Source organism: Anguilla anguilla, chromosome 8 (genome assembly GCF_013347855.1).
Source record: "Anguilla anguilla isolate fAngAng1 chromosome 8, fAngAng1.pri, whole genome shotgun sequence".
In the NCBI taxonomy this organism is placed as follows: domain Eukaryota; kingdom Metazoa; phylum Chordata; class Actinopteri; order Anguilliformes; family Anguillidae; genus Anguilla; species Anguilla anguilla.
This window is the reverse complement of record NC_049208.1, coordinates 25,997,164-26,013,786: the sequence shown is the minus strand read 5'-3', so window position 1 is coordinate 26,013,786 and position 16,623 is coordinate 25,997,164. Positions and strand designations below refer to the sequence as shown.

At 46.3% G+C, this 16,623-nt stretch overlaps 1 protein-coding gene across 13 annotated transcripts in view; it reads right to left on the bottom strand.

Moving 5' to 3' along the window:
- Positions 1-14,961, bottom strand: part of macf1a (microtubule actin crosslinking factor 1a) — a 195,927-nt gene extending 180,966 nt beyond the window's left edge. For 4 of the 13 annotated variants that reach the window (XM_035429155.1, XM_035429166.1, XM_035429170.1 and 1 more), the window contains exons 1-2: positions 14,685-14,961; positions 9,296-9,541 (exon numbers count right to left, since the gene is read on the bottom strand). In XM_035429155.1, coding sequence (XP_035285046.1) covers positions 9,296-9,518 — 223 coding nt within the window. In that variant the 5' untranslated portion in view covers positions 9,519-9,541; positions 14,685-14,961. Of the gene's footprint in view, positions 1-3,920; positions 4,856-9,295; positions 9,542-14,684 lie in introns of those variants that run through there. The other 9 variants (XM_035429159.1, XM_035429163.1, XM_035429172.1 and 6 more) reach the window with 4 other exon arrangements.
- Between the last annotated feature and the right edge of the window lie 1,662 nt (positions 14,962-16,623).

Here is a 16,623-nt window from a genome sequence, read left to right as displayed (position 1 = left end):
GGCTTCCGTCCGCTTACCTCGGTTTGATTACTGCCATGTTACAACTAGAGTGGAATGGTAAATTAGAGCACACATCGAGGTTAGGGACACTTCACCTGTTACACTGCACAGCGCTGTGCCGTACTGCGTTACACGCGGCCTAAAGCCAGGCTGCTTTTTGAACACCGTTGTGCTGTTATTTAACGCACCATTTTCTTTCAGCGCAATAAAAGCCTTACCCTTCAGGCAAGACGTGCAGCACCACATCAAACACAGAATACGTTTGTTATAAATCTGAGCTGAGCTCTCATCCTAGTTTTTTTTTTTTGTTGCACTGGCAATCCTGACAGTCGCTTTGTGTCTGTCTGTCCCTCGGACCTCAGGGTACATCCATCCGCATGTCCCTCAGTTTTTTGTGTCCATCTCTCTATCCGTCCGGCCTCTGTGTACATTAGTCTGCCCCTGACATCTGTGAGAACGCACTTATCCCTCAGCCAGGCCTATCCTGTCATTGTTCAGGGGACTCGGCCTACTCCCTGCAAGCAGCATCACACACCAGATGAGTAACGGATAAACACACACACACACACACAACACACACACACACACACACACACACACCACACACACACACGTACACACCCACGTACACACCCACACACAGTTATTTTCGGTCTCCCACTCTCTTTCCCGAATACACACACACACACACACACACACATACATACACATACACTCTCTTTCCCGAATACACACACACACACACACATACATACACATACACTCTCTTTCCCGAATACACACACACACACACACACACACAGATTAGCATAGACAATTGTGCAATATCACCCAACCATGTGATTCCCCAGACTGATCAATTACAGCTCAGCTATGCGTTTGCTCCTCAGCAGACTGCACACTTCACGTTTCACAGTGCGTGGAGCTCGCGTGACTGATGTGCAGCTAACCCCCAGGAGCAATGAGGCGCGCAGACAGACAGACAGACAAACAGACAGACAAACATTCCTGGGGCGGGCGGAGGGAGAGCTCCCAGCCCGCGCTGCTGAGGGAGCGGGGCTGCAGGCGGGGCACTGATTCAGCACAGACTGCGCCTGGAGCGGAGGGCCGGAGGCACCGCAGACTCGGGAGGCCCGCGAGCGGGAACGCACTGGAACGAAGCTACCGAGATTACTCAGACCCGGCCGCTAGCAGGGGCAGCTAGCGCGCTAGGAGCCCGCGCGGGACGGGAGCGAGGGGCAAAGCAGGGACTCCTCCGAGCCGCGCTCCTCCGAATACCTGTTCTGCCACCTCTCAGAGGAGAAAGGATCACACATCGGCAGCCGTTACTCTTCGCTGACTCACGTCCACCGCGCACGTCACCTGAAATGGCTTTAGCGATAACAGCAATCAGGACTCATTCTTTCTCTGTGACTAAAGTGATGCCCTTCGCGATCCCCATTCGCGTTCTGAAACTGAAGCCAGCTATTTTTCACATCTACAGAAACTGGCGAAGTTACGTGAACTGCATAAAGGCGGGCCGACCACAAATGACGCCGTAAGGCAGAACAGAAGTGCGCGCGAATGCGTCGGGTGAGCGTCTCAGCTAAAGCAAAACCAACAAAACAGGTTCAGGATGATGATCAATGAAAGTTACGTTTCTGCCCCTCCGCCCCCATTCACAGCCAGCAGGCCTCCTGCTGAAAGACAGCAGTAAGTGCAGCTGCCACAAGGCCACACGCAGTCCCTCAGACTTCAGATCTCACTTTATCGGCCTTCACAGAGGAAAAGTGTCCCGAAGCTCAGCCACTCTCACTGAATAACAGCTAGAGAAACAGAGTCTGGCACTTAGGCTACCAACAGCAAAGGAAGGGACTGCACTGCTGTCAGCAATAATACACGGACAGGCTGCGTAGAGTTGCTGGACTTGCATTATCGTGGGCGTTTGTTCAGTAGTCTTTGTGATCATGTATGAAAAGTTATTTTGACTTTGGAGACAGTGACACCTTCACCACGACGGAAGTTTTTTTTTTTTTCAAAATCGCACTTCAAAAGGCAGTGGATGCCAGCAGTAGTGATAACCATTTTGCGAATACCGATGCTGAGGTGGACACCAGCAATATCAGGAGCGAGCGAGACGGCAGTCTTTGACACTGGGGTAAAATAAATCTTTAAAAAAGTGTCAGAGTCAGCGCGTTGAGGCACATCAGACAGCGAGGTCCAGGCCTGAGGGTGTGGGTCAGATCCCAGCGCCAGGCCTGTCCAGAGAGCACGCAGGACCCTGAGCCCCAAACACAGTCACTAACATGGAACAGTCCGCCCAAAACACAGGCCGCCACACAGCCAAGATACAGCCACACGTGCCCGAAGGCACCAAGGTGGGCTCAAGCCATGACATTGATACCTAGAGCAGACTAGAACAGCCGCACAGACTAAATACCCGGTTTGTTATTATGCCCGCTATGCAAAATACTTGTTGTAATAACTGTGTCAGTTGGTCAAATCGAAGCTGTACGCAAGAACCCTACTTTAGACTCATCCCTTTGAAGAAACTAAAAAGAGCCCTCCTATTGATTATGGCATTTATCAAAATGAAATTACAGCCTTGGTGATTGAACTGCTATTGATTGGCAGGCGGAGATGTAATTGTTTGTGATCATTTACTGCCAAAGGCTCTTCTGAGTCCAGGGTCAGGCCAGAAGTTCACTCCACACCAGCGTGGATATCGTACAGTATGACAACAGTTAACTGATGTTCTGAGGCATATTCACTACATGTGAACTCTTGAGGAACAAACAACCTGTTATTGCCAAATAAAATATGATACAAGAAGCTACTCCACTGAGAATGCATTTAAAAACTCATACTCAGTAATTATAAAAGCAACTGCTGGCTAAATAGCAAAGAATGTGAACATAGCCTACTCCATTCAACAATTTCTCATTACAGCATTTGCGGTCTAGCTTTTTTAGCCAAATGTGTCGACAAGCCCATACCCATTCACCAAGGCACAATTCAGTTACCATGGCTATAAAAACTTTTTCTACAGTCTTGGGCACACTGTCACGGGACAAATATAGGTTCTACGGTAATAATGTTAAACGGACTGCAGATAATTTTACAACTCTACAATAAATAGAGAGAGAGAGAGAGAGAGAGAGAGAGAGAGAGAGAATCGCATTTCATTAGCCAATCAATAATTAAAAGGGCCCCCTTTTCATCAGCGCCGCATCACAGATGCGACCCGCGCCTATTGACATCTATCTCTCTCTCTCCCCCTCTCTTTCCATCATGGTCAGTTTCAGTGGAGGCATTCATTTTTAACGCACCCCTGTCATCGGCATTACAAAACAGCATCTATCAGGGACTGTAGGTAGGCTACCATGCAGTATAAATTTACTTCGAGAAGCCAAGCGACTAACGGCAGTGTCCCAGTTGGCTCCAGATGTATTCAGTTACACACACCCACTGCCCGCAAACACACAAGGGCGTTTTGATATATGCTACTTAATGAAGAGAAGCGTGTGATTTCATTAAACACATAAGGGTTTCAACGCTGCAGACATTTACTTTAAATTTACTCTTGTTTTTCATAGACAGCACAGAGCCTCATTGTCCCGCGCCAACGAACACGCGGAGTCAGTTTATGGTTCTCGTTTATTTCACAGCTGATTAAAATTCAGCCGCATGGTCCGAGACTTCGTATAACTGCACTTTCACTGACGCCTAGATTCCACCCTATATCGAAAGCTGGGAGTAGTTACATACGCAAGCAATTCGTTTGCCAAAGCGAATAGCAAATGGAGCAGTTAGGCTACCCTGTGTTCGAAAAATAGTTTTACCCACAAAAATGTAAACAGTGTGAACATTTCCGATTATGACACTGCGCTGTCTTTCGTTCAAGATCAATACATAACCCCCTCTTTTGCGGTCACCCTTACCTTTATATCTCTCGAGTACGTCTTCGTAGGCTTGAGCAAATTCTTTCTCCTGGGAATGGGTTGTAGGCAGTAACCCCGGTATGAAACCAGCCATGGCGTTCCTATTCCCGGTAGCCGGCTCGGAACGGCCCGCTACCTTAGCAATCCAGAGCTGTGGATCCGGGTCTTCGCCAACGCAGCTGTCAAGTCCGGTTTACGTTCAAATCAACGGTGGATGTAGCCCTTTGGGTGTTTTGATTGTAACCTATTAAACAATTAACTTCTTTAATTCGTTAAGAACATTTAGGACTCACAAGCTAACTAGCTAAACAGTATGCTACCATCCTTTTCTAGGTTCTAAGGGTAAAAAACTAATTCGGCAAAATAGAAAACAGTAAGCTGTGCCTTTTATTGACTGTTTCTCGCCTTTGCGTACAAATATCTGACTGCATAGATTAGACTATTTTTACAAATAATGCATAATGATTTACTTAATTGCGCCGTAACTATTTTATTTACCCGTGTGCATAAATACAGACTCATCTGGCGCCGTGCTACATGAAGTCAAATCTTCTACGTCCGAGCCGGCGAGAATGCTTTTTGTATGTGTGCGCGCGTCTGTCAGTGTGTCTGGGTGGGGGGGTCGGAGGCTTTGCTCTACGATTCCTTCCAAAATCAGAAGCGAGGCTTGAGCGTAGTAATATCCGGACGCCGGTAGAGATATTCCTTTGTCAGTTTCCGTAGTCTTCCTCGACGAAACTCGCTTGGAAATCCTCCGCTCCTGTTCCGATCCATGCGACCCAATGTAATGGCCGCTTCTATTAAAGGTATGGCTTGTGGCTGTGACTCCCAGCCTGCCTCTCTCTCTCTCCTCCCTCTCGCAAAGGCAGCTCAGGTTTCTCTATTCTTCCTGCGGAGCCTGTCATCCATCCCTCTCTGCCAGCCACGCCAGAAACATCCAACACAGGAAATTTATCACCGGGAGAGTAGCTGGTTGGCGTAAATTGCGTATGGAATACTGGACTTTGTCGCCATCGCGTGGTATATTCTGGGCAGCGCAACGGAACCTATTTTGCTTCCATAATCTCAAGATTCTCCGTGGAATAATCATCTTTGCGGGTAACGGCCGTATAAAATGCTACGACTGCCATCTACCGGTAATGGTGATTTAACATACCGGGCAACAGGTGAAAATAACCGCTAAATTATCGGACCAAAGACTAAGCACGTAAAAAAAAATTCAGGTCTGTGAAAATATATGTGCCAAGATTGACCAGCCCTTTCTGTGATTGCTGAAACACCCCATTAGTTATTATTAGACCTCAAAGTTATACCAGGTGGTTATCTGGGTCCATTGCAGTAAATCCTACAACTCTGGGGCTTCAGAATCAAAAAGCAAACGGCAGGTAAATGGTTCAGAGTAACACAATGAGATGTGGGGCATAAATCCAAGAGCCTGTGTCCATCGGGATGAACGGGTAAGCAGATCCAGACATGTGCGATTGCTGCATCCCTGTTACAGAGCAGGTGTGTATGAGAAAGAGGGTAACGGGCGCAATGCATGACAAAGCTTAGGTCAACGGTCAGACCTCACTGAGAGACCTGGTGGCAGGAATTTGCAGGGGTCTTTAAATTCATCAGGCTGTCAATTACCATGTGTATGACACTGACTGATTGGAATGCTCTGTGATTTATTAGTTCGGACTGAATTAAAATTCAACTGTGCACAGTGAGTGATTAGGGAAACTGGATGTCTGTCTGCTGCTCTTTTGAAACCAAACATTGATTTCCAAGAGAGAGCAAGCGATTGAGAGGGAAACAGAAAGAGTAAGAGAGAAGGAGATTTAGAGAGATGGAGAGAGGGAATGGGGAAGGATGAGGCTCCGGTGTCTTCTCCAGCTCAGGATGAATAATTGATAAGAACAGCACCCTTGCAGAGCCTGCTCTCCATTTCCTGGTCTCCCCCTCTCTGCCACGTAATCACACTCACAATCAGTCAGGGGGTACTGGTATCCTAGGGTATGGGTGGGTTTTACATTCTGATTTGGAATCTGAACCATGCCAGTGCAAGCTGTGGCTGGCAGTCCTGCAGGGCAACACAAAACTGGCGCTAGCATCAGCCAAGGGAGTGAGGGTTTCGCTGGACTGGGAATATGGCATCTCCTCGCTCACTCGCTAGCGACCCCCACTGGTTGACCAGGCACCCGCGGTCCATTTGCTCAGCTGCACATGAAGTGTCTTCCTCTGAATCAACTCTGCACGCTAAACGTGCAGATTGTGGTGTGACCAGAAGCAGTGACTGGCATCACATGCTTCGGAGGAGAGCGCATGCTTGGCCGCGCGCTCCCAAATCAGCTGGAGAAGTCGCAGAAATGGGCACTGATGAACGCAATTTGGTGTTCCAAAGCAGATGGAAAAGGGGAAAGAGCAACACATAGTATAAAAATATACAATCTGTTTATAGCTTTTTTGCCTTCTCCACATGTGTGCAAGAAGAAAAAAATCTGAACGTAGGCACAAGCTCAAGAACCAAATCCCAAACGCAGGACAGTGACGAAAGCAAACGCGGACAGGAAAGAACAGCCACGCACAGGTTAGAGCACAGCCTCAGGTTTCAGAAGCCGGAAGAGGCGAAGTAAATTGAGAGGCCCGATCTTGTTGCTGGCTGTCAGTCTTGCCTTGCCTTTACCACAGGCCATAAGATACAGACGGGGGGGGGGGGGGGGTGTTGATTCATTTGGACAGGGGGACTAGCGGTCAGGATTCAGGGTCAGATTCATGTATGAGTGATATGGTTATCTCAGGGTAAACCTGTGTATTTCCCTTTTGACAAAGCTGATAATGCTTGTGTGCTCTGGTGCACCTGCATATCGATTGTTTGTTCTCTGTCATAAATATATTATGCGTTTCCCCATTTCCAATAATAAATCACTTTTTCAAAGACTTAAGTAACAGCTTGAATTTCTACCTCATTGCCATTATTGTAAAAAAACATTTCTTGTATGAATATTTCATGAATAGCACTGCAACCATTATCTTTGATAGGAAATAGATCAAATGGAATTTAAAACCATAAAATCTGTATTTGCCTCAATGCCAAAGTCATCGATTACGTATGTTAGAGACTTAGCCCTCCCTCTAGTGGCCAACTGCACCTACTGCAGCATCTAATTGACCGAAGGCCAGAGGATGCTTTTTTGTTTTGAACAATGCTGTCAGTGTAATCAGAGCTGCCTGAATCATCTCCTTCTCGTGCCCTGACAGCCCAGCTCTTTGAGCTGCTTCATGAGGGTGGTCACTGAGGCATAAAACCTCACAGCACCAAAGTATCAGATTTTTAGCTCTGTTCTTTTTTTCCTCCGTCTCCCAATTACTCTTTGCATTCCAGCCTTAAGAAAAGCACATATTTGGCACAACAAATGTGTGAGCACTAGATTTCTGCATAAGCATTTTATGTACCTGACTTAACTGACATTTAATTTGTTGAGTGATACCTCACTCCCTTTCCAGTCTGAATGACTCAGTATCTACCCCCCCCCCTCCCATTACCAGCACCCTTGCCCCCTCAAGCTCCCTTTCTCCTTTCCCATCTATGTTCATGTCATCATCACTCTTTTTTTCTGGCCTCCTCTCTTTTCATCCTTGTTCTCTTTCTGTCTCCTTGCCTCCCCCTTCTCCCTTTACCCTCTTCCTTCTTTCTTTCCTCCTCTTTATATTATCTTTCACTCTACCTTCCTCTGTTTCCCTTCTTTCACAAACCCAAATTAAAATTCAAATGCTCTCCTTCTCTGTATATCACTGTTTGTTTTAATCTCTTTTCGGCTGCCCTCTGTCTTTCCTGCTCCTTCATAGCCATGGAAACGGGAATACTCAGTGTCTGTGTCCCCATGGCAACAGTGGGAAAGCAGAAGCGGGGCAGGGCTGTCCTCGGAGCTGCCTGAGTAGAAAGTCAGAGAGAAACGCAGGCAGATTCCTCGGCAGCTCAGTCATACGTATAGCCTGCACACACATCATTTGGGATCGAAAGGCAAACGCATGCATGTCGGCAAGAGAGGCATCGTATGTAACCATTTTAAAAATACAAGTGCAAATACAATACCTTACTTCTAAATGTTAAATAAAAATACCAGTAGGAAACTGACATGTTTGAATGTTAAACACTTTTTCACTGCATGCATTTACGGACAAACTCTTATTGCTTATGTCCATTGTCTACTTTAGCGATGACTCAAACAGTGCGGTCACTCTGACACATTCTTTCAGGTTTACCAGCTGAGTGATGACCAGCTGCAGCTGCTGACAGGTGCTACACTCTCAGATGCTGTATATAATGGCACATCCATTACCCAGGGGGTTCAGCTCTTCCCCTGCAATAATGAGGCCGCTTCCGCAGACACAGGGCACTGACTCTGCTCAACACCTCGGTGAACATCTTCACCTCAGTGAACTCCTTCACCTCAGTGAACTCCTTCATCAGGGCTTTCGTCTCGCACGTTCGGCCAACAGAAGGTTGCTGTCTCAGCACTCAGCAGGTCTCATCAGCATAATCAAATTGTGTCGCTCAAAAACACCGCCATGACCGCGGCCCGACCAAATTTACATAGGGAGCATGTCCCTGAACCATGACCGTAACAGGACCACAGCAAGACCAGGCCATTGAGAGCCAGTCAGGGTACAGAATACAAGAATATAAACTGTAATACGCACATTTGATTTGATAGCGGTGCAAAAATCACCCGCTGGTCAATGCATTTGCACTCCGTTTTGCAACTAACTACTTCTGCACCTCTTTCGTCAGAATCAACTCTTTCAGCATCTTGCTCTTCCATATTGCTCAGTTTTTTTAAACAGGTACGCATCACTTTCACCATCCAGCCACACAGCATCCTTCTGTTGTTTCCAATTGGTTCACAGAACATGTCAATATACAGCACACAGAAATATGGAATCATGGCAGCAAGCCTGTGTCACACAGATATCATCACACCTGCCTACAGTGCCTGTACCTTGCAATGCATCCCGTTCAGTTAGCTTTGCAGCCACCCAATCAAACCCAGACAGTTTCAGGCTTCCACCAAATTACACACCAAGCACTGTGACACTGGTAGAGGAGTTCCACCCAACAGACACGCTCCCCCCACTGTACGAGTCACCTGCCACACCTGTCTTCTCCACGCTTCCCTCCTTTCTCTTCCTTCTTCCCATTTCTTTGTTTCCCTGCTTTCTTTTCCATCCCTCCACTCCTCCTCCCCTCTATCTGTTTGTATCTCTCCTCTTTCTATCCCCACCTTCTCTCCTCACCTTTGCCTCCATCTCCCTTCTCTTCTTTCCCTCCACCCTCTCTTCTGCCCTGTCTCTCCGCTCCCTCTCTCCAGGTGTGTCGGAGCGCCCCCTACCTGCGACGCGCACCACGGCCCTCTCCGCCGGGTCCAGCACCGAGTCCTGGCTCTTGCGCTTCCGCCGCTCGTGTCTGGAGAGGTTCCAGGGCAGGGTGTCGCCGGGGGCGGCGGGAGGCCCGGCAGGGCACGGCGACAGGGACCCGCCCGAGCGCTCGCTTCGGAAGGAGCGCTCGCTCACACACGATCGCTCGCTCAGGCTCTCCTCGTCTGAGGACGACATGGCGCTCGGAGGAGGACCACCTGCTGGGGTCACGGGGCCAGAGGGAGGGAAACAGAACAGAGAACATAAAACAAACAGTCACTGCTGGTAACTGATAGCAATGCCGTTCTGGAACATTTTTTTAAAACATTCAAAAAAACCTGCTCTTTAAAGAGTTAATATCAATGCTAATCAATCATTTAATATTCAATACCTCTTTCTTCCACGCTAACATAAGACTGCTCTCACTTCAAAACAAGCAAGCTGATTTAAAAGGCAATGAACCCAACAGACCACAGGACTCGCTCGTACACAGTGACACAGGCAGAGCTCTCACTGAAGCTTCCCCTCCTTGGGTGATTCATCCTACGGCCAACTATGCAGCAGCTTGCAGGGCCTCCAGCCACAGTCAGCCCTGGCACAACAGGGATTCAATACCAGGCCCCAGGGTCCGTCACTTCACCGAACCCGCGGTGGTTTTACAGAACATCCACTCAACGGCACCATAAAGGTGATTCATTGCGTTCAGTGTAATGTTGCATAGGAAATGCATAGTGCATTGATTTTTTACTGCTGATGAAAGTCACCTTGGTAAGAGCCCAGTCTAATAGAGAGATGAGCAGAGGGTCGTCATAAATTAACTCGAGCAGGCCAGGGAGCTGCCCGACCCATGTGACAGAACACCGGACCGTGGCACACAGCCGTAAAAGCAGAGGTGGCAAACGGGACAGTTCTGGGGGCCTGGATGGCCCGGTCCCACGCTGAGTCACAGGAGGAGGAGCTGTGGGTGTGAAGTACATACAAGGGTCTGGATCGATGGTGATGGGCTTTAACCGTCAGGTCAGTGTTCTCCTTCGATTACCAGGAGAGGGCGGGGCCCCCTGGGAGCTGGGCTAGGCGTCTGTCAATCACAGCACGCCAGCTGAGCCGACTGGCGATCAATACCCTTGATGCCTTCAGCGCTGGACGGGCCTCCTCCGATGACCCGTACCCTACACTCCACTGACCACAGCCTATACCCTACATCCCAGTGCCTACAGCACGTGCCCCATGGCCAAAATCCCACAGCCCACATCCCATCCCCCATAAAACCTACAGCCAGACACACACACATACACATATGCACCTGTATACATACATATGACTATAATACACAATACATACGCATATGAATGTGAATACATCCGCATTACTTCAGTCTGAACAAATTATCTACGCCCCCTTCAGAGTCACTCAGATTTTCTCAACAGGAAAGAAGATGCCAGACAAGCAGATGCCAGCCAGCGAATCCCAGACAGGATGCTTCACTGTCCACACAGGCCCCATGCTCGCTGTGCCTTGCCTGCACGCATCAGAATCTCCAGCCAGTGACCCTGTGCTGCCTCAAAAAGGCGATGGTACCTGATAAAGAAGAGCACATCGCTTTGTTCGCTTGTTCTACTATTTGCTTCTGCCACACGAGAGACCATTTCAAGTAACTAACATTTTATTATCTGGAATATTTTTATCTTGTGTGATTTGTACACTAAGTACATGCTTGCTTAGCACATCAATCAAATGTCCTTAATGTATTCATTACTAAATTTAAATGAAGGCTAAATCTATTCCTTTTCAGCACATGATTAGTGTTATAACATCTAGGCACATGGTTTTATTTAGGGCAAGTGATATAGCATGCACATTTCCAGTCAATCTTATTGCATTTGGTCTGATTTAATTGTGAGCCGAGCCTTGCCCATGAACTAAACCCACAAATTGGTTAGGGTCTATTTCTCTAAGCAGGAAGTGGTTAAGTTCTCTTCCTGCTCTCCATGCTGGTTCACTCCTCTTTTTCCTCGCTGTTCCCTGACAGCGCGTTCATCCTGTGGCAGGCTGCAGTTATAAGGAGTTATAAATAGAGATGGAATGGGGTTCAAAGCCACACTGCTTTATTTGAATTGCTGCACAGTTCAAAAGAGAAAAGAGAGCTTTCTTCTCAATAAAATAAACTCAGTCATTTCCTTCACCTTTGTGTGTTTTTTTCCTCTGTCTGGCAGCAGACAGAACAACGACACACAGAAATAACCGTTGGTCCTCATGCATACACGGTTCTGTTTAACCGATCAGCAATTACTCTGGCCACCGTGAGCGTGAAGAACTGAGATTCCATGTGAAATGCCCAGCACATCCACTGAGACATTCCTAAAATTCCATGCTGCATTATGGGTTTCAGACACTCCTCGTCAGAGGAGTGGCCCCTAAAACACAGATGCCACACTCCGCCCCCCTCCTCCCCCACGCCCCGCGTCTGTGAGCTGTGGGACGTCTGCATGGATGAGTGTGCAAACGAGTGCCTGCCCCCCTGCCATCCCAAACATCTGTGCATCTATGAGTAATGCTGATATACTGACAAGACTAAACTCCCCCACACACACATACACACACAGAACAGCATCTATATTTGCTGATGTACTGTTGAACAGAAGAGTCGGGGAGAGAGAGAGAGAGAGAGAGAGAGATGAGCATGTCATATGGCAAATATGGAAATATGGCAACAGCACCAAATGTGAACATGAAAATTGACCCAGGACACAGAAGGTATTTTCAGAACATTTAATGAAAACTTTCTGTTGGGTATTTGTTTATTTTTTTCAAGCATTTCAGTGTTGTTTGTTAACTTAGAAAATGCAAATTCAGGATATATCCTGGCAACAACTGTCATTGAGAGAGGAAGCATATTTGTATTTTCCGAGATGAACATGATCAAACTAATCTCCCTACATACCTGCACACTTCCATTCATTAGACCCTCATAATATCACAAAGGCCCCCTTTTTAATCACAAATTGCTAGACAGAAATTCACACTTAACATTGTTATCCAATTTTCCACATTCTTGTGCCACACACTTGCAATAACATGGGGAATTCCCTTCTAAAAGTGGAATAGACCCTCATCCATTGGTCTGGAGTTGCACCCGTTTAGTGTAAGTGGCCTTTCTCAACAACAGAAAGAGAACAGAATGACTTTCTCATACTTTATTGATGTTCTCAATAATGTATGACATAATTATCATAGATGCCAGTGAATGAAGACTTGCAGAAAGGTGGCTAGAACTAATGTAGCGAACTAAAACTAGGACACACTGGAATAAGGGAATACTTCATGTTAAGACCATAAATGGTCAATGAGCACCTTGACCCTGCCAGTCAGGGTAGGTTTGATATCAGTATTAGTGATTGAGTCTGAGGTTCAGAGGTTTCAGTGTCAGCTGTTCTGTCAATCATTGAAACAATCAACCAGTCCCCCTGTCTCAGCCATGTGAGTATCTGCCTGACAGCTCCCTTTGGAGTTAGAGACCATTATACTGATGTGATTTGTGCTTGAATCTTAGCAGTCTTGATACAGTTTGGCTGCTCATTAGTATCTTGGCTATCTTCTGTCTGTGGCCTCCCCATGAACATACTACAGTTAGTCTTTCTCTCTTGTTGCGTGCAAGACATTAGTAAGACTCTTACTGTGAAGACATACCTTCCATTAGCCTGAGACACCAGCCATGTGTCAGTCCTACCTTGTTCTGCCTTTTTCAGCCACCTCTAGCAACCAACAACCTATGCTTGTAATGGAAAAGTTGGTTGGGTACACAGAGGTATGTATGTGCTGTACTGCCTTCAACGCCAGCAACTTTATTCCAAACATATTTTATCTATATCTGAAAAAAACCACCAGATCTTTTTTGACTGCTGGTATGCACAAAGGAATGGCATGATTTGTGGAATGCCATGCAGATTATGGCAACGCATTTCATTCTCTGACGAGAGACTGCAAGGTTCATAAGTGAACACACTGTACTGGACAACTGGAACTGAGTGAAGTGCTATAGGTCTAGGTTCAGAATAGCACTATATTTGTGAATGGGTGTGTTCGGCAGGAGTCTTACATGTTATAAATCTTATAGACGTTAATGCAAGCCTTGCAGCTGGTCTCCAGCAGGTGGAATGGTCAAGCTGTCCAATGAGGATATCTCAGGGAGGGACGGGTCTGCATTAGCAGCACTCGTTCAAGGGTGTGGCCATGTTGTGAGAAACAACACCAAAGTTCTTAACTTAATAGTATTGGGTGATAAATAATGTGACAATGTCTAGAATTGAAAATAGCGTGTAGCTTTTGCACACACAGCTATGTATGCGCTGAAGATCACCAGAACCGAATGAGCATGTATAAGCCATTTCTATACCTCCGTCTCGATTTATTTATTTATTTTATTTTTTTTGTATTTCCCACGGCAGATGGGTGCATGGACAACGGGGCATATAAGGCACAAATCCCATTTTTTCTGCTAAGATTGCATTAATATTATTTTTTGATTATTTTAATTTATTACGTGTGCCTTTACCTAAGGGGGATTGACTATTCGATAATGACCCGTAAACTAGGCGACTGTCTTCGGTAAAACAATCCATATGTACACGTACGCGTACATTACATCACTTGATAAAATATTTAACTATCACAATTAAGGCAGTTCCCTTTTCCCCAGCGGAGGGAGAAGCCTCGGGACGCATCGGCTGTAGCTCGTCTGTGACTGTAACTGTGTGCGCGAGATATTGTAGTTCAGTGAAATGCGGCCGATACAGCCTGCACGAAGTGTCAGCTCCAGCCCGGGATTTCCGTGGGAGCGGCTGTATTTTAATACAGGAGAACCCTTTGTTCGAATTGCTTGGATAACCTGCAAATTGCATTTGTCCGTTTATCCTCTCCGTGTGACTGGCATGCGTTTATTATCGTCGTTAGTGAAAATAAGATCGTTTTGAAAGCAAAACACCCAAACAAAACGTTGTGATATTCTTTTTCTGTTACAGGCTAAATTATTTCATTCATTCATTCTTAAGTGCATCAGTTGTTCCGGATCTCACACTACCTGATGATAATCACGAGGAAGATACATAATAATAATAATAATAATAATAATAATAATAATAATAATAATAATAGCCCTAATAATAAGGGAATTATTCGTTCTTATAGGCCCGTAAAATACGTTGCTAATTATGTAGCCTAATCATAACAACACAAATGGAATTACAGGGAAAAACTCAATTACGATGGAATGTCTCATCTGACAGTCGTTAAAGCACATACAGTACAACATTAACAGCCGGAGTACACATGCTGAGTCGCCCGGTCCACCGATACTGGAGCCCTTACCGGATAGCAACGCTGCACGGAGTGACAGACACGGGGATGCTGTGGCGTTGAGTCCGCTCCCTCACGGGTACACCTACTCCACAGTACACTGATCCAGATACGAGGGGGAGGGCGTAAGGGCCAGACGCTCAACCGTCTTTTCCTCCCGGAATACAGCGAATGATAAAACAGTTAGGCTATTCGGTAATGGCTGTCGGTTCCCTTCCCGCACGTTCTTTCCCCCTCTCCCGATCTCTTCTCTTCGCCCAGCCACCACCCCCTCCTCTCTCTTTCTCTCTCTCGCTCACTCTCCACTCACTTTCTGTTTTTTCTAGAGCCAGCTCGTGAGTTGAGCGCTGTGTGCGTACGCGCGCTCATCCCCAAGCTGTGGTAATTCCTGTGCATTCCTCCAGCATCATTGATGCATAGCAGAAGCGCCCAGTTGGCCACGCACACATTTTGACACACTTCCTTTGGAGAGCACCTTACGGCATCTACGCAAACCTTGCACATACAAACAAACCAAAAAATCACAATAAATAGACTGATGAGAGAATGTACCTTGACAAGCTGATTTCTGTTACATATGATATTAATCCTCTTAACCCTCATCTCCGTATTTCTGTTTTGTGCTTCCATTGTTCTCTCTCAGTCTGTAGCCTACATCATTTCACTTATGGTTTTTGTCTGTCCACGAGACACAAATAAATCGCATGCTTGAGTGAGCACAAGAAGAATTAATTAAACAATAGCATTCATTGTCATCTTTCCACGGGACGGACGTCAACTGCACGGATGCACGATGGGTTTGGCAACGAGGTGATGGTGTCCGCGCACCCAAGCCTTGCTCTGCTCAGACTGTGGGAGACAGCAAGTTAATTCTATCGGGCAGGAGAGGATTAACCCGGTTCGTTGATGATGTTTTAACCAAACAAAAAATTCGAGATTCAGTAAAAAGTTTAGGGCACAGCACTGTTTTCTGACCGAATGGTGTATGGTAAGAGTCCAGTGACCGATGCTGCAGACGAAATGGAAAACATTTGTGTATTGTGGCATTTGTGTGTGTGTCTGTGTGTGAGTGTGTGTCTGTGTGTGTGTGTGGGGTGGGGGCTGTAACATTAGCTTTTCCAAGAAATGTTTTAATTCATTAAATCGTGGTCTATTGTGACACTGAACAGAAAATGCATGTTTTAAGCATGGTTGCCTCTTTAGGGACTCAGACACGCTAGTGCGCAAAATAACAGACCCACATTTGACTGCAAATTGAAGCCTTGTGATGTTTGGCATGCCATTCTCATCACACACACGGAGCTCGCACGTAAGTTGCAGAGCAAAAAAATACACCTCATACCACATAGCAACTGATCTTTGACTACATTCTTAATAATGATGTTCTATCACATGTACATAAAAATAATATTGAAACCAGACGGTCACGGTCTGTGTTGACAATTGAATAGGCTGCTAGATACAGCGATGCATTTCCACTATCCTGCGGTGTATTGGCGCCACCTCGTGGCTACACTTCACAAAGCATAATCCGGTTAGAAGAATTGCAGTGAGGGACGCCAGTGTAATTGAATCAGACTGTTAGATGGACTGCATCCACTCATATATTTAAGTATTCATTGAAGAGATTGTCTCTGGGGAGCTGCCCTTAAGTGGGTCTAGCATTATCTTTTATCGACCAATTAAAGTCAGAGGTGTGACGATTGATATTGCTGCTGACAGATCGCATTCCAGACTTCAGATGGCTTCCTCAGTGCCTTCTCTGGGTACAGTGTGAGGAACAAGGAAGGACTATCATCATGAATGGACATCCAGCATACTTCCAACATATTAGAGAGGGTTTGGCCCTAGGGAGCGTTCGCAATAAGAATACATGGGACAAATAAATATATATTTTAAAAACTGTAAATGGAAATAACGTTAAATCAATAAAATACACTTGCGGCTCATC